The sequence below is a fragment of the Prionailurus viverrinus genome, chromosome A2 (genome assembly GCF_022837055.1).
Source record: "Prionailurus viverrinus isolate Anna chromosome A2, UM_Priviv_1.0, whole genome shotgun sequence".
NCBI classification, from domain to species: domain Eukaryota; kingdom Metazoa; phylum Chordata; class Mammalia; order Carnivora; family Felidae; genus Prionailurus; species Prionailurus viverrinus.
In genome coordinates this window covers 58,450,664-58,472,873 of record NC_062562.1, presented here as the reverse complement: position 1 = coordinate 58,472,873, position 22,210 = coordinate 58,450,664, and the positions used below count along the sequence as shown (strand labels likewise).

The 22,210-nt window shown below is 51.7% G+C and overlaps 1 protein-coding gene across 9 annotated transcripts in view; it reads left to right on the top strand.

Moving 5' to 3' along the window:
* The window catches only part of CHCHD6 (coiled-coil-helix-coiled-coil-helix domain containing 6), a 251,285-nt gene that overhangs the window by 162,405 nt on the left and 66,670 nt on the right, over nt 1-22,210 (top strand). The window contains exon 7 of one of the 9 annotated variants that reach the window (XM_047850165.1): nt 21,348-21,365. The exons of 7 other annotated variants lie outside the window; for them this stretch is intronic. In XM_047850165.1, the coding sequence (XP_047706121.1) occupies nt 21,348-21,350 (3 nt within the window). In that variant the 3' untranslated portion in view covers nt 21,351-21,365. Of the gene's footprint in view, nt 1-1,197; nt 1,237-21,347; nt 21,366-22,210 lie in introns of those variants that run through there. One more of the 9 variants, XM_047850164.1, reaches the window with a different exon arrangement.

The window sequence follows — 22,210 nt, the reverse complement described above, 5'->3', positions numbered from 1 at the left end:
CTGGGTGTCAAGTTCAGAGGGGGCATAAGAATAGCTTGTCCCTGCTACATACGGTCTTGGGCCTCATCTGGGAAGATGTGAGGGCTGGGGGTGACTTGATGGCCAAGGTTGTTTTCATGGCTGGGGGCTGGAATCATCTAGAACTGTCTTTCACTCCTACATCTGGAAGTTGATGCTGACTCTCAGGACCTCAGCTGGGCAGACCCGTTTCCATGTGGTCTTAGTGTGGCTGTTTTAGGCTTCCTCACAGCATGGCAGCTGGGGCCTGAGAAAGGAAGTAGAAATGTAAGGCATTTTACCATCTAGCCTCCAAGGTCACATCATGTCCGTTTCACCATATGCCATTGATTAAAGCATAGAGTGCCACCCATGGTCTGGGGAAGGGATATCCATCTCACTGTAGTGTGGGAAGAGTTTTCTATCACCTTGTAAACAGAGCATGTGGACAGGAGACACTTGTGAGGCTATCTTTAGAAAATACCTCCTGTTTTAACACTGGAGAAATCTAGGTGGTTACCACCATAACTTCTTATCCCCAGTAACGGGATACACCGAGAAGGGCATCGCGTTACCTATGTCATTTCTCTACTGAGAATGTTAACCTAAATCCAATCATGAGGATACAGTCATACAAATCCAAAGTGAAGGAAATTCTTCAAAACAGCTGCCCTGGACTCTTCAAAAATGTCAGTATCCTGAAAGGCCAATCAGAGGGTGAGACCAGTTTAGATTAAAGGAGAGTGAAGGACCACGTCAACTAAATCCAACGTGTGATCCTCGGTTGAATCCTGGGTTGGGGGAGTAGGGACGTTCTTGCGACAGTTGGAAAAAATCAAATGTAGATCTTATACTAGAAAAGTATTCTGTTGATGTGCAGTGTCCCAGGTGCAGGAGTGGGGAGTGGTTTGTGTTTCCAGACACAAGATATCAACATCCTTGTTCTCAGGACGTACAGCCGAAGTATTTCGGGGTGAAGTGTTGATGACTGCAGCTCATGTGCAATTAGCTTCAGCCAAAAAGCGTGTGTGTGAGTGTGTGGATGTAGCTGGAGACAACACGTAGTTGTGTAGATGTGGCACAACCTAGTGAGCAATGACTTGAGGTGAAGTGTACACGGGCGATAGACTACTTGCCAAGTTGCTTAGGTTTGAAAAGTTTCAAAATACAGACAACACCTCATTTTACTGCCCTCTGCAGGTAACTGTGTTCTTTACCAGTTGAAAGTTGGTGGGAACCCTGCATCGAGGAACTCTGTTGGCACCGTTTTTTCCAAGGGCATTTGCGCATTTTGTGTCACGTTTTGGTAATTCTTGCAACATTTCAAACTTTTTCATTACCGTACTTGTTATGGTGATCTGTGATCAGTGCTGACGACTTGCTGAAAGCTCGGAAGGTTAGTATTTTTTAGCAATAAAGATAAAATGTTTTTATTTATTTTTATTTTTTTAGTGTTTTATTTATTTTTGAGAGAGAGAGAGACAGCACGAGTAGGGGGAGGGGCAGAGAGAGATGGAGACACAGAATCCAAGCAGGCTCCAGGCTCCGAGCTGTCAGCACAGAGCCCGACACGGGGCTTGAACCTACGAATTATGAGATCATGACCTGAGCCGAAGTCAGACGCTTAACTGATGAGCCACCCAGGCGTCCCAAGGATAAAGTATTTTTGAATTAAGATATGTAGTTTTTTTTTAGACCCCATGTTATTGCATACTTAATAGACTCCGGTATTGTATAACTAGAACTTTCATATGTACTGGGAAACCAGAAAACTTATTTGACTTTATTGCCATTATCGACCTGGAATGGAACCTGCAATATCTCTGAGGAATGCTGTAAAATCACGGGGAAGAAGTAAGCCTGCACCCAAACTCTCTCCCTACATGCCAGAAATAAGCTTTCTAGGAAGATCAAAGTAAACAAAAGGGTGTTAAAAAGAAGAGGAAGAAGAAAAAAAAGGGAAAGAAAAGCCACCATCAGCACTGCCCTTTGGTCAAGGAGAAGTGTCTCCCACATGTGACCGTGTACCAGCTGTGATGCACCTGGAGTCCAAAGAGTCAGTGTGGCCCACTGACAGACACTCCCCCACCCCCCCACCCCCCTTCTAGGAAGGAAATTCTTAGAAGGGCAGCCGCCAAGTTGCATAATCCTGTTTGTTCTGTAGAGACAAAGACCGGAGAGGATGGTGGCCAGAGAGATGGGGTGGTACAGTCCGCGTGGAGGTGACTCTGTCACCTCAGCTGCTGCAGGAGCCAGGCTCCTCCCTGACCCGCACTTGCCCCAGGAGGGCAGAGCCCAGTCAGACCTTGGATCTGGAGTGGTGTCTAGAGCATGGTGGTCAGGCCTCTTTGCCCCAGAGCAGGCAGGCTGGCCACGCCAATGGAAGGATGCCCAGGATGGGCTCTCACCCCCTAGCTGCGATTTTCTCCTCAGAACTAGGAGCAGGGGCAGGAGACATCTTTCCCTTTGCTGCCTGGGGGTGGGCTGGGGTTGGAGGCATGGGAACCCCACGCAGCAGCCCACTGCTGACCTGTGCCACAGGAGTGCTATGCCCTATCCCACCCAATTGGAGGGGGCCTCACTGTGCCGAACCCTCCCTACCCCTTAAAAGGCCATCCCATCCCTTTGAATTCCCTCTCGGGGCCACCTTGCGGAAAGGTTGACGTTTTGTACCTGAAATAACTTTAGATGCTTCCAGGGGAATCGGGAATGTTATAAGGCCAGCAGCGGGCATGTTTGGGCAAAGGTGGTGCTTAGATAACCCCTTGCACAGTCTGCTCCCAGCCACGCCCTGCCTGCCTGACTTGGCCTGGCTCGGGTCTGCTTGCTGAGTGGCGAGCCTCCGAGTGAGGCTGCATGGGCTGAGGCCCTAGGGTCTGGGACACCCAGACATTAATATCCGCTGCCTTGCTGCCTGAATTGGCCATGCTGATGGGCCCCTGGGGACTCAGAGGTGAGGGAGGCCTGGCTATTTCTGGCTTGGGTTAGGAAGTAGTTCTATGTCCAGGCAGAGAGCCAGTGCCGCAGCTCCCGACAAAAGTGCCTCGCCAAAGGGAACAGGGCCCGGCTGGGGCTCATCCAGGGAACTATGCACTAGGGAATTCTTTTCCTGTTAGCCATCCAATCCACCATCCTTCTTATCATATGCCAGGCTGTGTGGTGGGCATTACAGACACATAAGGCTCGGACCCTGCCTGTTCAGACTGGCCACTCGATCTGATGGGGACCTGGAGGTATCGCTTACTGACACAGGGGGTTTGAAAAGTGTTCTGAGAGGCGTTCAGGGACAAACAGCCTGGGGCAATCCAGGAAGGTTTCCTGTAGGAGACTCTTGACTTGAGAGGCAGTTTATAATCTGCTTTGTGTAGTTCATTCCTTCTACCCTCCCTCCTTCTGCTCTTGTCCCCTACCCCTCTGTGTGTGTGTGTGTGTGTGTGTGTGTGTGTGTGTGTGTGTGGTAGGCATATATAGGTATAGGTAGAGTAGTAGGCATATATAAGTGTATATTCAACTGTTATATAGAGAAAAGCAGATGTTTCATCATGGCCATCTTTCCTTGGTAGTATGTAATGTTCTATCATACTTAAAAAAATCTGCATTGTATTTTATTCTTTGGAGGTACCATAATTTATTTAACTACTCCCCTCCTAATGGTTACTAGTTTTTTACTCGTATAAACAATGCTGTAGTAAAAAAATCTTTTAATATATGTCTCTCTACACGGATCTGTTTCCTTATGAGAAGAGATGCTCATTAAAAATGCTGATCCACATTGCCAGATTGCCCTCCTGAAAGGCTCCATCGATCCCACCTCCTCCAGCAGTGTGGGAAAGGGCCTGCATAGCACTGCTTCTATCTTTGTCAGTTTCATAGGCAAAATGTGTCTTATTTGCACTTTTCGGAAGTCATGTTGGGGCTGAGAGTCTGTTCCTGAGTGTATTGGTCATCTGCGTGTGAGGTAGGTTGTGAGAGCTGCAAAGGCCTAGTGGCAGGTACTCCGGGGAGGAGCAGAGGTCGAGAGGTATGGACAGTGTGGAATCTTCTGGAAGGGCAGCTTCAATTATAACTGGCTGTGGGACATCTAAGGAAAGCAGTGGGTGGCTTAAGACTGGACTGGAGGGCCTGGGGTGTGACTTAGGAGTTGGGGCTTTAATCCTGAATGGTATAGGGAGCCACTGGGGGATTCAGAAGCCCCTGTGTTTGTCCGGCCTCTCCCATACCCAGGTACCCCTCTAAACTTCAACTGGCTGCCAGCCCACCCCTGTGAGGAAGGAGGTACCTGCCGGGCAGGAGGGCCAGCACCATCTCCCTTGGACTCTCTGTCCCTGTGCTCCTCAGAGCCCTGAGCTCTGCCACCTGAGCTCGGTGCCTGCAGGTAGCAGGAAGGGATGTGATATGGCCACCCTCCCAACCCAGGGGACAGTGTGGATTAGAGAGTGGGAAGAGCAGTGCTCCTAGATTTCAACCTGGGTCTCCCCTCAGCCCTGTCTCCTGCTAGCTGCTGCTGGTGGCGGTGGCGGTGGCGGTGGCGGTGGGGTGGTGTGCGCATGCATCCTGAGCTCGTGCTTGGAGATGCCTGCCACACACAGCTGTTGTCAGGGTGGAATCTGTGCGGCAAGTGCTTCGTTGAGAGCAAAGTGCTGTGGGCAGTCCCCTGACAGAGCTAGCGGCCTTGGCCCTCCATCACAGAGGTCCCTCTCACATGAACTCTGACCCTGCCTCAACTCTTCAGTTCGTTGTTTCAGATGCTTATGTATTACCTTCTCTAATAAGTCAGTTGTTGGTAATAGTAATTATCATGATGGCTACAATTCATTCAGCACCTACTATTGCCAGGCCCTATAGTAGACACACATCAGAAATTATCTTCTTTTTTCCTCACAGCAATCTGTAGGGAAGTGATGTGACCTCCATTTTATATAAGAGCAACATGGACCTTTCTGAGGTGACATCACATGCCCAGGGTTTCTGGAAGAGCCAGGACTGACCTGATCATACTGGCCACTGTCTCTTGGGGGCATTCCTACTCCTGCAGATGGCCCCTGCCTCTCCGAAGGCTGTTACAGGGTGCTGCATCAGGGTGTGCTGCCCGTGGGGGACAGGCAACCTTTCACAACTTATTTTTATTTATTTATTTGTTTTTTCCCGTGTTCTAAGTCGCCCTCAGAACATTTCAGACTGGTGTGCTGGCTGTGGCCATCACCCTCCGTCCTTCTTTGACCACGTTACAGAATGGCACCGAGCCCAGCATGACCCATGGGCTGTAGTTTTCTGACTCCAAGCCTGTTTTATTTATGCGATATTGCTCATTAGCTGTCTCTACATATGTCGGGCTGTATTTGTGGATATGAAAATAGAACCTTTTAAGAAATACCTTTTTGAAGCCCCCAAACATTAGGCTTATGCTAAAAACCTGCGTAGATTTCTTCAGTACTTGTGACATTTCCTGTTTGCATTTGCACAGCTTGGAGAGCAAATACGCTTTGATGGGTTACAGATTTATTTTCTCTTCTGTTCTTGTGGAGTTTGTGTCTTAGCTCATCTGGGCATAGCTTTTTTAAAAGGAGAAAAATACTTATTTGAATCTGTTACTTGTCTTTGTATCAAGTTTTTTAAGCAAATGCTGTGGCAGAGGAGAGCACATGCCCTGGGCAGGACACCCCTGGATTTGAGTCCTAGCTTGCTCACTTTCCAGTTGCAAGCCTCAGATTCTTTGTCTGTGAAATGGCATGAGCCATGTAAAGGCACTTTGGGGCTGGCATACAGTAGGTGCTCATAGCAGGTGATCCCCTCCCCTGTAGATGAGGTGACATCCTGCAAAAATGAAATCCTTTCCTGGAGAGTCTTTTGCAACCTTTAGTAAACACTTAGCAAGAACCTTTTATGTACTTAATATCGAGTTGAGTCAATTAGTAATTTTTGCCATAAAGGAGGGAATCATTTTTCACATAGGTAATAATTTACACTACATATACATTGAGCTATATTATCCCCACGAAGCCACCAACATTTGGAAACTGTTCTAAAATTAGAAATTGGCATCCATAGGAGTTGACAAACCATGAAGAAAATTCATCCGTGTGAAGGAAAGGAGAAAATAAAGTAGGCTCAGCCTCTCTGTGGGTTCTCACTGAGAATTGACAATAGGAATTGGATTCGTTTCAAATTATTTTGGGTAGCAGAGGGTCCATGAAAGAGGCGGGTGCAGAAAGGGATGATTAGAAAGCGTGGTTGAGCGGCCTTTACCTTTTTTCCAACCCTCTTTTCCTCCTTTGATTTTCTTTTTTTAAAAAAGTCTCAACCCACAACATATCAAGCAGCTGGGAAACTTAATACAAAGCACCGCATTTCTGTGTCCCGCTGTAGTCCCAAATTTTGAATAGAAGAGTCAGTGTGCTTTGGGGAGTGTGAATCCAGCCACACTGCTGCCCATCTGCCCCCTGTGGCGGTCCCCACGGGAGCCTGTGCGTCCACCGTTCCCATGTCCTCCTTTCAGTTTGTGAGCTAGAAGGGCTGCTTGGTGAGCACCTGCTGACCGAGGCCACAAGGGGCTGGATGTTGTGGGGCAAGTATGCGAGGCCAAGCTGGGACATGTTCCCAGGCCCAGCTCACGCCCCAAACCCAGGACCATTCTCCCTGTGGAAAGAGGAGCCTCCAGATTAGACGGAGCCAGTTGAATAATGCTAGCCAACACGGCTTCATCGTGCAGTGGTGAGTTTTGAACCCCTTGTTCCATGGCGGCGTGGCAAACCCACCAGCTCCTTTGAGAAACTGTCCTTTGATCAGAGCTGTGACCTCCAGGTACTGGGAGCCCTGAGATTTCCTTCTCCTTCCTTTGAAGCCCAGCCCAGCCCAGTTCCCTCATTCTTTAGCTGCCTCCACTTCTTGGCAGAGAGAACTGAGAGCCCCGTTTTGCTAAGATCCCTGGTCTCTGCGTCTCGGTCTGGACTCCTTTTGAAGATTCCAGCACTTCGTGGAAATTAATTTTAAAACATACAGGGCACAATCAGTTGAATCACAGTTTGAAAAATACTTTGGGTGAAGATTCTTATTCAAAACGTAACTGTTTGCAATAAAAGATAGGAACTGTTTTGGAAAGCAATGTAAAGAAAACTTGGTGACATTTCAGGAAGGTGGTATATATCTAAAGATGTCAACCCCAGCAGCACCTCATCTGTTGTCAGCAGCCACTAAAGAGAAAGAGGTTTTCTCCTTGGGTGATGGGGAAAGTTGCCGCCTCATGTCACGCACAGTATGAGTGGGGATTGTCCTCTGTTGCTTTGCCACTGCTGTTCTCTCCGGCTGCCCCCAGATGAGGAGACGGGGCCTCGGGGTGGGTCAGAACCTAGAAGGGCTGATGTCAGCAGGGGATGGGGGAGGGGAGAATTGCAAGAAAGAAGCTGAAGGCTGTGCTGCCCAGATGCGAAGTCCTGGGACAGAAAACCTGGGAGGAATTGAATTCTGAGCGAAACTGAGGGTGAGTGGGGAGAAACACTGTAAGTGCGATGCTGGCAATCAGGCAAGAGATCAGATGCGAGCGATCCGAGTTAAGGGTGGGAGAGCTGCCCATTGTATTGATTTCTTTAAAAGCTTGCTCTAGGAGTACCCTTTAAACGTATTTATTAAAACACCTCAATTTAAACGCCATGGCTGATGCTCGTTCTGTTTTGAAAATAGAATCTCCAATACTAATGGACTTTTGTAGAAATAAAGCTGTATGCCTGAGTGGAAACATATCAGCCTCTGTTACAAAAGGTCGCTCACACCATCACGTTGGACTTTCCAATAAGTAGACTTCTGGACGGTCTTTGGAAGAAGTCTGTTAGGTTCTGTGTTCTTGTTCAAGATCAGGCAGCATGCCCTGCCCCATGTAGTTTGGTAGACTTACCGTCTTGTGCTTTGGGACTTCTGAGTTATTTTCTCTCCTGGAGCCTTTTGTTTTTAAGTTTATTTATTTGGAGAGAGAGAGAGGGAAAGAGAGAAAGAGCGTGAGAGAGAATTCCAGGCAGGCTCTGCACTGCCAGCACAGAGCCCGATGTGGGGCTTGAACTCACGAACCACGAGATCATGACCTGAGCCAAAGTTGGATGCTTAACCAACTGAGCCCATCCAGGTGCCCTTCTTTTAGAGCCTTTTAACCACACTCGTATAGGTTTTTTTGGAAGTGAAATGAACATTCTCAGCTCATCCTTGTGTGGAGGTCAGTCACTGGTCAGTCTGCAAATGCTCAGACCCGTGCAGATTGGACGGGGCTGGGCGGGAGGGCTGGGTGATCCTGGACTTAGTAACTTGCTCCTGTGTGGCTTGGTCCCTTGGGGCAGCTAGGGGAACGGTGTGTGTGGTCCTTTTTGCCTCCCCACACACCTACCCACCTGCAATCAGGTGGAGGTTCTCACTCTGGTAGGAACTGTGCTATACCCCCTCGGCACAACGTGCAGAAGCTGCAGTGTCCACACTTCCCCGGCCCCTGGCTCTAGGGAGCAGGATGACTCTGCAAATCACATGAGCTCAGCAGCCTTTGTGCCACCAGGCACGGGGCCAGGTGCTGGGATGGGAGCGAGTAGCCATCAGTAAGCCCTGAGTGCTGCCCTCCAATTCACCGCCTGTGGGGAGCAGACGAACAGACGCTCGGAGCAGCACGTGGTGAGGGCAGCCACGGTCAGTAGGAAGTCACAAGGTGGCCCAGAGGAAGCCGCGTCCAGAACCCTTCCCTCAAAGAGGCAGCATCTAAGCCCGTTTGTCTGGAAGATGCAGTGCTTTGGGCATGTGGCCACTTAGAAGTGAACATTTATTGGACACCCACGCCATACTGAGGGGTATTGAGGAGACTCCAGCAGGGCTCCTGCCCGGAGCACTGAGTCTTGTGGGTAACATGAGGTGAGGTAGAGGCTGTGATTGGAGCCCAAGAGGGGAATGCTGGGGGCATGGGGCTTTCTTCCTCCTTGGAGGTCAAGAGAGAAGGTGGCCCTGGTGCCTAATCCGGAGGCTCGTGTTGGCGCTGGCTTGAAAGGGGCTTGGGGCCGAGGAGTCAGCATGTCAGGCCCAGAGGTGGCAGGAGCACGGAAGCATGAGGCGGTGTGGCGAGTTGGATGCTTGGAGGTGGCGAACGTGGGGGGTGGGCGTGGGATGCGAGAATGGGGCGGGCAGGGTCGTGGTTGTGCAGCTGGGGCGGACTGGTCGACATGAGCAAGAAGGCGTTTGCCGAAAGACCACCCGGCCCCCCAGAAAGTGCAGGAAGATGGGCGCCAGGCCTGGGCGCATCGTAGGACCAGAGCAGCCCCAAAGTGGGAAGCAGCTGCGGGGAGGAAGGCACCCGCAGACACAGTGGTGCCCCTCGCTCCAGGTTCTGAGTCGGGTGGGGACGTCAGTGGCCTTGCCCGGTCACACAGGACCCCTGGTTGAAATGCCCCCAGACCACACCCGGGAAATTGCTGGTGGGCAGTCAGAGCCCCAGCCTGTCCCCCAGTGAGAATGAACAGAATCCACGTGGAGGGCCTACCTGCCCCGCACGCCCCCATCATCATCTTCTCTCTCATTTCTCCTGCTGCCTTGACTGTCTCCAGGACCTGCATTTCTTGGTGGACTGGCAATAGAGAACCAGCCAACCTGCCTGAGAGGATGGTTCCAGGAATACTGAGGACAGTGGTTCTCAAACTGTTGGGTTTGGGACCCCTCGACACTCCTAACGATTATTGAGGACCCCAAAGAGCTTTTGTTTGTATGGGTGATAACTATTGATGTTGACCGTGTTAAAAATTGAAACAGCACATTTTAAAATAGTTTATTTGTGCATTTTAAAATAATTCTGGGGTGCCTGGGTGGGTCAGTCAGTTAAGCGTCCGACTTCAGCTCAGGTCATGATCTCACGGTTCGTGGGTTCGAGCCCCGTGTCGGGCTCTGTGCCAATAGCTCGGAGCCTGGAGCCTGTTTCAGATTCTGTGTCCCCCTCTCTCTCCACCCCTCCCCTGCTTGAACTCTGTCTCTCACTGTCTTTCAAAAATGAATAAACATTAAAAAATAAAAAAATAGTAATTGTAGTATTGTAGTTATAATATGCAATCATAATATACATGTTATATATACATACATTTATTTTATTTTTTAATGTTTATTCATTTTCTGAGAGAGAGAGAGACAGAGTGTGAGCAGGGAGGGGCAGAGAGAGAGAGAGAGGGAGGCACAGAATCTGAAGCAGGCTCCAGGCTCCGAGCTATCAGCACAGAGCCCGACGCAGAGCTCAAACTCACGGACCTCAAGATCATGACCTCAGCTGAAGTCGGATGCTTAACCAAGGCATACATACATTTTTAATGAAAACAATGACTTCTTAAAATGAAAAACAAGTTTAGTGAGGGGAGTGGCATTGTTTTAAGATTTTGCCAATCTCAGTGTCTGGTTTAATGGAAAGACAGCTGGATTCTCACATCTGCTTCTGCATTCAGTCTGCTGTGATCTATTGTTTGGTTGAAACACGTGAAGACTGTCTGGCTGCCCACAGATTGCAGTTGCCACAAGAAGATCTTGTGGACGCCCCCCCAAAGGGTCTCAGTGGACCCCTTCAAGCGGTGCCCAAGCCACACTTTGAGACCTCTCCTTGTATATAGGGTGGGAAAGCCCTTTTAGACTGTGGGTTGCTGGTCGCTGCCCAGATAGGCACTCTCTCCCTTTCCAGTTACTAAGCTCCGTCCTGTCCTGTCCCCCCGAGGGCCTGGGTTGTTTCAGGACTACGGACCACTCATTGTGTATTTCCCTTCAGGAGGCTGGATGGTGTGCGAGATCACCTTTTACCGGCCCCTTGCCACCCTGCACTCATTTGCATTCTGACTCCGATTGTCCTGTCTCTTCTGCTCCTGAGCCCCACTACGTGCCTGCTCGGTGCTGCTCAGCACACCTTTTCCTGGCACCTGCGCAGGGAGCCCGCAGCTCTGGATGGCAGAGGAGTCAGGACCCCAGGAGGAGCCAATGCACCACTTGGGTCTCAGCCTCACGCGGGCTCGAAACTCTTCCTGAGCCGCCACGTAGAATCTAGGAGCTGGCAGCTGCCTCAGGAGCTTCTCACCTCCTTCTTCCCAGGACGGCATCCCTGTCACGGGATTCAGCCTTGCTCAGTAGGTACCATGGCCCCCCTCCAGCCCCGCCCAGCCCCTCACCTCATCAACCCTGCAGTTTCCTTTTTGCTTTCCTTGGTTGCTCTTTGGCTTCATAAGTTATCAACTAGAATTTGCCTGGGAATTGTTCTTGTTTCTGTCAGCATAAGGACTATTCATTCTCCATACGGTTTGATGAAAACCCTCTGTCCCAAGTCACAAATTTGGTATCTGCTGTGGGTTTGAGCTCCCGGTCTTTACACTGTGAATCAGCAGAGGGGGAAGGGGAAACCATCCACTTTAGAATCAGCTAGATGCAGCAGTCTAGATGTTTTAGAATGATATCTAAGCAATGCCTCTTAGTGACCATGTAACCTCAGGCAAGCTTTTTAATTTTGTGAGTATCATTTTTTTTTTCAATCTATAGAGGAGGGCTGTTAATAATCCCTACCTTACCACACAGTCCTAAGGATTAACAGCCTAGAACGTGATAGGTGCCTAATAAGTGGTAACTTTCATTGTTATCACTGCTGTCACTGTTATCTTTTACTCAGGGATGGCTTGGCTTCTTGAGTTGAGCACCATTATTTGTACTGATCACTGTGGACATTCTGGTGATGTTCCAGTGTCATTTGAGAGTTGGAGAAGATATAAGTTAGCCCCATACCAGAGGCTCTAGCTCACTACTGCTTTCCCTGTGTGAAGGCCTAAGGGAATGGCTCACAGAAAAATTCGTTGGGTTGCCCTGTGCTGAACTGAAACCAGGCCTCGTGACTCTTGGCCACTCAACCCCAGTGGTCCTATGTTCTGGATTTCCAAGGACTCCAGACTCTGACCCTTAGTGATGTCCATGTGGTACTGGCTTGCCAAGGGGCCTCCTGGAAGCCCTGTGCAGTGGGCCACTTTGGATCAGTAACAGAGCTAGAGATGCCTAAGTGGGCAGCCACACAGGTCACTGTGCCCACCAAGCTGGGGTACTTTTGGAGTCGAATGAAAAATCACAGATATGGAAGCATGAACCTGCCTAAGCATGATCAAGTGTGAGCCTAGTCAGGGACTCTAGTGACCAACTCAGGATCCATTCTGATCTCTGATGTAAGAATTCTAGTTTTATTGGGGGTGGCAAACGCTCCTGCTAACATCCACTTCCTAGCCTCTCCGCAGCTGAAGGTGGCCCTGTGACCTCATTGTAGCCTGGCACAGGGGAGTGTGGGATGTGGGGGGCTGCAGAGAGGGCTCCCCTCCTTTGGAGTCCTCCTCTTCTCCCTCTCTCTGGCCTACTGAAGGACGACTGTGGTAGACTGCCAGCACCCTTTCCTCAAGTGCTGACAGAGGCCACGCAGGGTGCTAGAGCAGATGGGTGGAGGGGGCCTGAGCCTCTCCAGACTGCAGGGTCATTACACCACTGGGACTGCCTGCCTCTGGCTTCCTTTATAAGAGAGAAAAGGATTTCCATGTGGTTTGAGCCACTGTTACTGTAGGCGTTCTGTTATCTGGAGCTGAATCTAATCCTATCTGATAAAGAACCCCTGGAAACATTCTGTTATCTAACATCAGAGCTAAGGCATAATTAAGAATTCCCCTTCTGTTGCACCTAATTGTATTTATCCATTTAACCATTCCTCATTCAGCAGATATTGAGTTACTCTTCTGTACCAGGTACCGTGCCAATGGCTGCATTCCAATTAATGTTGCTGAAATTAATCAGAGACATTTGCCTACCATTCCCTACCCTGCGGCACGCAGGGTTCTTAGGAGCTGTGCCTCTCCTGGAGGCCGCAGGCCATGTGGAGGGGGCCAATCCCAGCAGAGAGAGGCAGGGTGCCTCTGGGTTCCTAGGGACTGAGGAAGAGATCCTACCCTCCCATTCTGGTAGGGGCCTGGAGGAGATGTGTGTTGGGAGGCAGGGCACTGATACACCTGCAAATGTCAGTGGTCTCAGAACCCCAGTACTCAGTTGCCTTGGCCTTGACTCCTGTTGTAAACTCCCACATAAGGGGGTCAGAACTGCAAGGCAGGGGTTGGGGGAAGTAGAAGAACCCTTGGGGAAGACTGTATGGGGCTGGACATGTCAGTTACCCAGGAGAAACAGTGTGCTACAAGTTAGCAGGAAAGCCATGTGGCTGCCCAGATTTTTCCCCCGGGGACAGGAGACAGCCCTCTTCAGCCCGGTAAACGTAGCAGGATGACAGAGACAAAAGTAGATGTGCTAATTACTGTGTGCCTCCCGGGAATTGTGCCTGCACTGCCCACCTTGGGCCAGGGCTGTGCTCTTTCCCCACGGAGATGCCTCGGCACAGGGTCTGAGCCAGGGTTGGTCCGTGTATGGAAGTGACCTCACGGGTCAGCTGGGACTCCACTCCAGGGAGGACGTGTCGGTCTCTTATCACTCTGCAGTGTCCAGCCATGGGGAAATCAAAGCATGGTGCCCATGGGGAGGCACGATGGTTCACCTCCATGGCAGGGCTCCGGGCCCACTCTGTACCCCGATGTGGAAACAAAGAGAATGGGCTGCAGAGCTTGTAGAAGCTGCCCTGTACGAGCAAGGGCCAGGGAACCAGCACATTCTAGCCTGGCAAGGCACACACCACTGTGGAAGAAAAAAAAGCCCAGACTGACTGACTGGCTCTGTGGGCCAGTGAAGGCTTCCTGAAGGAGGTCATGTCAGAGTTTGCCGTAAAGAAGCCTAGGAATTAGCCCTGTCGAGACGCAGTGGCATGAAGGCGCTCTGGGGGGCAGAAGGTGTGATGTGGGGTGTAAGTGGCCCACGGCAAGGCTGTGAGGGCACTAAGAAGTGCGGGCTGCCTCCCAGAGGTCACTGTGGGGGGCAGGGCCGGGGTGTCCACAAGGTCACTGTGCCAGCTGTTGGGGTTTCGGTGAGAAGGGAGCCAAGGCCGGAAACCGCCGGTCAGTGTGCTGTGCCTCTGTCTCCTCCGAGGGTGAGGATGGCAGGGTACAGATACTAGTCACTGCCACAGCTGCACTCCAGCTTGAAAGAGGTGACCTGCTTTGGGCCTTGGTGGTTCCGGCACTCGTTGCTCATTCGCGTGGTCCCACCTGTCTCTGCACATGGCGGGCGCACGTGGCTGCTGCCCTTGGGAACCACCTGGGGGACCACATGTTCCTGTCTGTTCCTGGCTGGGACCATTGCAGCAGGATATTCCACTCACCACCACCGTGGTCGTTCCCTCTGCCTTTCCACACCTCCTTCCTGCAGCTTCTCCAGAGCCGAGGGACCGCCTCCGAGAGTGTCAGGAACATCATTTATAGGAAGGAGCCTGTTGCCACAGCAACCCCAGCAAATGGCCAGTGACTGGCCTGCTGTCTCCGACGGGGCCCACAAAAGGCGCTGCAGGGGGAGCAGCTGGTCGGACCCTGCTCGTGTGTGGGTTTGCAGGTAATGTGGGAGGAGGGACCAGGAAAGTGATAGTTCCCCAGGCCAGCAGACAGTGTGGGCAGGTGCTGGGTCAAGGCCACAAGTTCATCACAGCTGCTGTTTCTCTCGAGTCCTGCGAGAGAGAACAGCCCATGTGGCCAAGGCCAGTTGGAGGGACTTTGCAGTCACCCAAAAGATGCTCGGCTCGTAGCCGGGGCTGCCCTACATCATGTGCCAGCTGCTTGGAAAACGGGTGGGTTTTTCTGTGCGACTGTGTGAGTTTTCTGTGCTGCCAGTGGGGGAGCTGGGAGCTGTGGGCAGTAATAGCCAAGCGAGGGCTCAATTCTGGACAGCGTCCTGGGCATGTGCTTGCCCCTCAAAGAGGTGGGACTCAGGGCGGCTCTGGCTTCCTGCGTTGACTGCTGTGGTCCCACAGGGATGCGAGGGGGCCGTAGTGGCCCACCTACAACTTGGGACCACTGGCTCCTTGAGGCTCCCTGGGGGCGGCAGCATGGAAAGAGACGGTGGGAGAGTCCCTTTCCCCTCCACCAGACAAAGCACTGCCCCTGCACTTTTGTAACGCGTCAGGCTTTTACTTAGAAGTGAAAGTCCATTGAACAACAGCTCCATAGTCCAAGTTTGAAAGCCACTGGGTTAGATGTTCTCTGTGAACCCTTCTAATTCCACCTTGTAAGGTGTTACGGTGAGTTGTATAACTTCACTTAATAAGTTACATCTCTTTTGGAGGTTTGATTTTTCCAGATACACTTCTGAGCCGTGGTTTTCCGCCAACCTTTGTTCTGTCCCTAACCCACCTCATTGCCGTGACCCCTTGCCATAAGGAGCAGTGTGTCACTTGGGATGGGATTCCTGAGGGATCTGGAAGGGACTATGGAGATGGGAAAGAGCTTAGTGAAGATGGAGGTAAGCAGCTTTTTTAGGAAGTATCAAATGCAATTGCATTATGGCCAGGGGAGGAGAACGCGATGACGTTCATTTATTTAGCGGCTGCTGTGTACCAGGCACTGTTCTGGATGCTGGGGAGTTAGCAATAAACAAGATAGTGTCCCACTCTTCCTGAGACATAACTTCAGTTGCTGATAAATTGAGGACAGGAAGGAGTGCAGTGTTCAGGAGAGCTTGGGGTGTTGAATCCGTGAGGCCTGGGCAGGCTTCTCTAAGAAAGTGACATTTGAGTTGAGAACTGAGTGAGGAGAAGGTGGCAGTCACAGAATGGTCGGGGAGCGGACGTGGGCCAGAGCTCTGGAAAGGTCTTCCAGCTGAAGGACAAGCTCATTGAAAGGCCCTGGGGTGGAAATGAACGTGCCTGTCCAGTGTGGCCAGATCTGGCCCAGTGGGAGAGGTGCCTGGGGAGGCCAGCCAGAGGAGAGGCCTGGTGAGCAGGCTGTAGCAGGCGACAGGAGGCAGTTGGGCTGCTCTGAAGGAGTGGGACGGTGGCCGTGGCTGCCGTGAGGGGCTGCCCCGGTAGGGTCAATCTGGAAGCAGGAAGATGGAGTCGTTGGCCCTTGTTTCACTCAGGTGCACGAGCAGTGGCTGGACAGGGTTCCAGGAGAGGGCGGTAAGGGGTGGCTAGACGTGAAATGTGTTTGAGGTGAGTGCAACCAGACTTACCTGGGGTTTGAAGGGTTGAATTAGACGGGCAGGATCAAGGAAGGCTTTTCATCTCTTGTCCTGAACTGCTGTGTACATGGGAAAGGAAGGAACACTTGGGGACAAGGGTGTGGAAGTGACAGCTCTGCCCTAGTCCCCAACCATTCAGGGCCCCCTGGGTGGCCCTATATCTTGGGGCCATGAGATCTAAGCCTTCGGGCATTTGGGAAGCATCATGCTTGTGGCTGTGCAAGAGTGGAGGGGGAGAGACGTCCTGTGGTGCCTATGGCTTTGACACAGCCGGGAGGCGTGGGTTTGGCTGCCCCTGCTCTGAGCCGGGTGTGAGGGAGCGCCCTCCGCCCTGTCACAGCTCACCCCTTCTCTGGAGGACTGCCATCAGAACCTTCTTGGGGCCAGCCCGGGCAAGCTCCACTCCAAACTGGGCCCTGATTTTGCACACTCCTGGAAACCTGTCAGGGTGAACGAGCCACTCTTCAGTGCAGGTGCAATATCCCGAGGAGACTACAAAACCTGGGACAAAAGCCAGGAGAACTCCATAGCCAGGCCGAGGTCTTGCCCCACAGCAGCCCAGCCTCTGACTGTCTAGAATATTCTTCGGTGGCATCCCTGGTAGCCCATGATCGTTCCTACCGTATGGTGCTCACAACTCCCGAAAGTAGTTTGTTTCTTTGCTCTATAGCTCTGACAGAACTTTCTCTGTGTTGGGCATCCCTGGAAATTCGCTGCCCTCTGGAGGCACAAGGTCTGTCCCTGTCCACGTTCAGCCTTAGAGATGATGAAGACGGCCCCCTCTGCGTAACCCACCTTCTCTGGATCCCGGTTCCTCATTCTCATATTCAGAGGAGACATGAGTTCTAGAAACCTGGTGACCCTGGCCCTCACCCTCCCCAGGAGCCATCATAGTTTCATTCCTCTTGGATTTGAGGCCTAAACATGAGCCCAGTTCCTGTCATGTCCTACAAAGCGCCCCTTACCCCTGATGTGTCTGTGTTCCATGTAGTCTGTCTTTGGAGGAAGGTGCTGCTGATTAGGGAGACCTTCCTTTTCTCAGGCGGCTTGTTGCCTACAGGTCACTTCAGCTGATTGGCGCGTAACCGAGTGATCGCTGAGCCTGAAACCGGGCCATATGTAATCATTTGCATCCCTGGGTACAGGAGGTTCCTTCCCCCTGCTCCGCACCGCTGAGGTGTCTCATCGCCCCAGGTGGCTCGTTCACATTCTCCAGCTCCGCCGCCCTGTGGGGACCGATTGCCGGCTGCTGTTGCACAAGCAGACTGTGCTGCTTTGCTATCTCGGCCATTGATCTGATGAGCCCAGGTTCTTCGTTATTCCAAAAACCAAGCTGATGCCAGGGTAGTGACAGGAGGGCTCCAGATGGGGAGGAGTTGAGCTATGGAAAACCTGCCCAGAAGGACCTTCCAGAACCAGCAGTGTCCCTAGACAGACACTGAACTCCCCTAAGGGGAGGTGGTTTAAAGCACAGCTTTTAGAGGATGGGGGCAGGCATCAGACTCCCTGTTAGCAGAGGGAAGATGTGGGACTCTCCTCGCATCCTGTGCAGCCTTGCTCCTAGACCTCGGGGAGAAGCTACCCCCAATCGGTGCCTTAAAGCTGTTGGGAGGGGGGTGCCTGGGTGGCTCAGTCAGTTAAACAACTGACTTCAGCTCAGGGTATGATCTCATGGTTTGTGGGTTCGGGCCCCGTGTCGGGCTCTGTGCTGACAGCTCCGAGCCTGGAGCCTGATTCGGATTCTCTGTCTCCCTCTCTGTCTGTCCCTCCCCACACTTGTGCTATCTCTTTCGAAAAATACACATTAAAAAAAAAAAAAAAAAAAGCTGTGGGAGAAGTGACCAACTCCTGGTGGAGGGTTGGAAAGGGACATGTACTGGATGTCCAGGTGCCCGTGAGTGGACAAGACACAGTGGCTGTCGCAGGAGGAGGCACTGGCCTGCGGTGGGCCTGCCCTGGGCTGCCACCGCCAGGGGAGCAATGAACGTACCGCCCAGGGTGCTGCTCAGAAAGAGCGAACGGGTGTTTTGGAGGCTAAGTCTGGAAGGGTCTTGAAAAGACTTGTGGCCAGCCAAGGGCTTTTGTTTGTTTTTCCACGAGACACCTGTGGCAGGGCCATACAGCCAGGCAGGAGGGACATCGGGGCATCCGGTCATGCCAACATGAGTCCAGATCTGAAGGTCCTGCAGAGGTGTAGGGAACAGTAGGCGCTTTCCGCTCATGTATTTATTGGATTTAAGTCACGTGCACACGTGAAGAAACGTGCAAGGCAGCGTAAGAGTGAGCACCTCTTTCTTGCCAGCGCCTCGTCTCACTTGCCAGGGAGTAGCCCCTGTTAACACTTTCTCGTGTATCCTTTAAACCAAGTTTAACGCATATTCGAGCATATGTTGTGCCCAAATGGAATCATACTATATTGTTCTGCAGCTCGCCCTTTTCACTTTAATAATACGTCTTGGAGCTCTTTCTCTGTCGGCTTCCTCAAACCTTTCCCATTCTTGTTAACGATTGCACAGCTGAAATCATAGATTCTTCATGCGGGAAAGAACCTTCAAATCAATGTGATCTAATTGCCTCATTTTGCTAGGACCTGGAGAGGTGAGGTGATTTGCTGGAGGGCACGGGGAGTTAGTGACAGGGAAAGGAAGTGCTTCCCGAGGGGTGGGGTGCCGGCATGACGGATAGGAGTGGCCACTACCAGCTGGCTGCATTTCATCAGCAGTGTCATCCACATCCATCATCCCGGGCCATTGGCGGCAGGGGGAAGGGAGGGAGGACAAACCCTTTTGGCTGGAGAGAGCAAATGACATCCCATCTTGCACACACTGGTGTTCAGTTCCCAAGCTCTTTAAGTGGAAATGTCACCCGGGCCGGTAGAAATGTGAGTTCAAGTTCCACCGAGAAGTCCCCTGCCATGATCAATTGGACAAACCACCCATCATATGGAGAGCAAGCATTTCCTTACAAGTCCCTAGATCCTCAGCGTGTTCTTTGGTAGGTCTTGTTAGGCATTGAAGTAGAGCTTGGTGGCAGGGGGCTGTGACTCCTGTTGGTGCCAAACTTGTCCCTTTACTGTATTTGCCCACCCCGTCTGCCACTGCTGCCCGTGGCCTTGCCACGTAGCTGAGGGAGGAGGAGACGCCTTCTGTGGGGACTCACGGCTGCATGTGTAGAATAGTGTGATCGCCCTCACTTAGGATGGGTCCAAAGGTGAGACCTCAGAGGTGCCCGAGAGTGAGCATTTGTACATTAATGAGTTTTCTGGTTCATGGTAGGGAGGTGACAGCGTGTGAGGCCAGCTTGTCCCACCCCAGGGTGGGTGTGTCCCCCAGGGCTGCCGGCTCACTTGCCAGGATGTAGGATAGGGGACTACAAAAGGGCATATTTTTCTAGAACATCAACTTTACACAAGGTTTTGGGTGGGGGAGAGATGCTATTTTTATATTAAAGCAAATAACTGGTATCATGGAATAGTATGGAAAATTCAGGTTACCTTTAAAGATAAAGTAGGTAATTTCAAAGTAATTTTATTCTTCCTGGCCTCGGGCAACTTCCAGCTTTACCCCCTAGACCCTGGAAGGCATGCTTTCTCTCTCCTCTGCTCTTTGGGACTTCGTTGAAGTGTTTTAGTTAGATTGGGTAGGTTTTCTTGAGAAAATGACGGTTTATCTCCAGCTAGAACCGGGAAGTTGGCAGGGCCCTGGGCAGTTCCGTCTGGGTTCTCGGCTTCCCTCTGTGCTGGGCTGGGTTTGCAAGCCCTGCTCTGTGTTTGCTCTGAGCTCAGGTGTTTCTCTCCCAGGCTTTGGTTCGCCTTGGCCCTAACCCACCCTAATGACTTCCTCTTGCGTGACCACCGTGGCCACCCGCCAGACCGAGGACTGTCTTCCCTCTTGTCCCATCAGCTAGAGCAAGGAGTTCAGGGCCATTTGGTACAAAACCTGTTCCCTTAGGCCCCTGCTTCTGGAGGGGCAGGGTGGGCCCACTGAAAGGGGATACACCCCAGTTAGTGGTGGTGGTCCTCGTCCAGCCAGCTTGGGGCACGGAGGAGATTGGGAGACTCCAGAAAGAGAGAGTTGGTACGTGTGGTAGACGTCTCTCCCTGGCGGGCTCTCTCCACTGTGTGAAACTTCTTCCCTAGTGAGGAGCTCTTGGCCGGCCTGCTTTCCTCATACCCATCCAGGTGGATAAAGGTCCCTATCAGCCTGGCCACGGTCTGAACAGCACCTTCTTCCTGCCAGGGCCCAGGCTGCCATTTGAGATGGTTATGTCCCCAGGAGCTTGGTCAGCTCAGTCCCCTGTGTGGCCTGGTCCTGGAGAAGGGGACAGGAGAAGGAGGGCAAGGGGGATAGAGCATCACATGGAGGGAGGGCGGTGCTCGCTCTCACCGGGGACTCACCACACCCTTCCTGGGGTTGTTGTCTAGTTCTCGAGGAGAGGCTGGCAGTGCTTTGGGAGCCTTTGACTGTCAGCGTCTTGAAGTGCCGTGACCAGGACAGGCTACCTGCACGGAGTGTTATGATTTGAGCAGACAGCAACCCTGGAGTCATTTCTTCCTCTTGGATATATGCAGGGGTGGGGCTGGAGAGGGGTGCTCCTCTTTTAACTAGGGCATCACTGTGAGCAGAGAAGGCCTGCCTTTCCATCTAATTTGGCCCTGTTTATTCTTTACTGGCTTTGTGACTGCAGGACGTTTTCACTGTCTGTTATCTTATGGAGGAAGTGTGGCCATATGATGGTTTGAAGAGTCAGACAGACCTGAGTTTACATCTTGCCTCTTCTACTCACTGGCTCTGTGACCTTGGACACTGTCTTCATCTCTGAAATGTTTTCTCATCTATAAAAAGGAGACAATGTCCCCGGATGTCTCTGGCTGATAGAATTTGATGAGATCGTTTGCAGTTGGTTTTGAGAACCTCTAGCCATTCTTTCTTTCACTCTGTCCCCCTAGGGCCTTTGACATGCCATTTGCTCTGCCTGAAATGTTCCTCCTGTCCCTCCCCCCAGCTAAGCAGTGTATTAGGCTTAGCTTAGCGTCTCCAACACAGGAGCCTTCCTGAGTGGATAGTTCTGGTGTTTCCACCAAGTAGGATTGTGGCCTTGGTGAGACTTCTCACCTCCATGACCCCCAGTCTGTCTGTGGGACAGAGAACACAGAAGCTTAGAGGGTTCCGGTAAAGATTGCATATATTTGGAGAGCACCCTATGAGAGCCTTTCTCTAGAACGTTCTGCTTTGTTGGTTTTGCAGTGACTTGCCTTCACTAGAGTTCCCACAGGCTCTGTCAGTTATGGGAGCGGTGAGCCAGAGCTGTAGGGCCCAGCATGACGTCCCCACCCCTGCTCCTCGTCCTCCCAGCTGCCAGCCAGCTCCCACGCTCCTCCGCTGTCCTTCGTGAAGAAGTCCATCTCAGAAGCGGAACCTCCTTATTCTGCCCCCAGCAAAAGTGATGTTTAAGAAAACGTTCAGGCCTGTCTTGTGCTGCTTGCTGATACCTTCTGGAATTCCCTTTTCTCCACGACTGGGAAGCCACCTGTTAACAGACATGGTTACTTATTTACAAGCACTAGCAATGTGCCAGGCGCCGAGCCAGGCACGCATTCCCAGCGGAACCCTCACCGCCACGCCCCACCGTGAGGTAGGCCGTACCATTGTCTGTACTTGCAGGTGAGGGAGGTGCACTCAGAGAGGCCGCTTATTCACATGTGGTCATGCGGGCGGTGAGCGGCAGGGGCAAGGATGCTAACCTGGGTCCCTCTGATCCCGGGGGATCGTGGTCTGCTTGAATGTGAGGTTGGGACCACTCACATGCTGCCTTCTCCGCTGCTTTCTGAGCAATTCTCCACCCCTTTGCATTGGTCCCACTGATACAGTGCCCGTCCTCTACTTCTAGAACTTTCTGTCCTTAACCTTGCATTGAGGGTATTCACCTACGCAGCATGTCTCCCCTGCTGGAGTGACAGGTGCTTGAGGATAGTGTGGGATCTTAACCATGTGGGTTTTGTTTTGTTTTGTTTTGTTTTTGCAATTCTCAGTTGATATATTTGTGTAACTACGAGCACAGAAAGGGTCCATATATTAGCTTTAGCCCCCACACACATTCATGCTCCTGT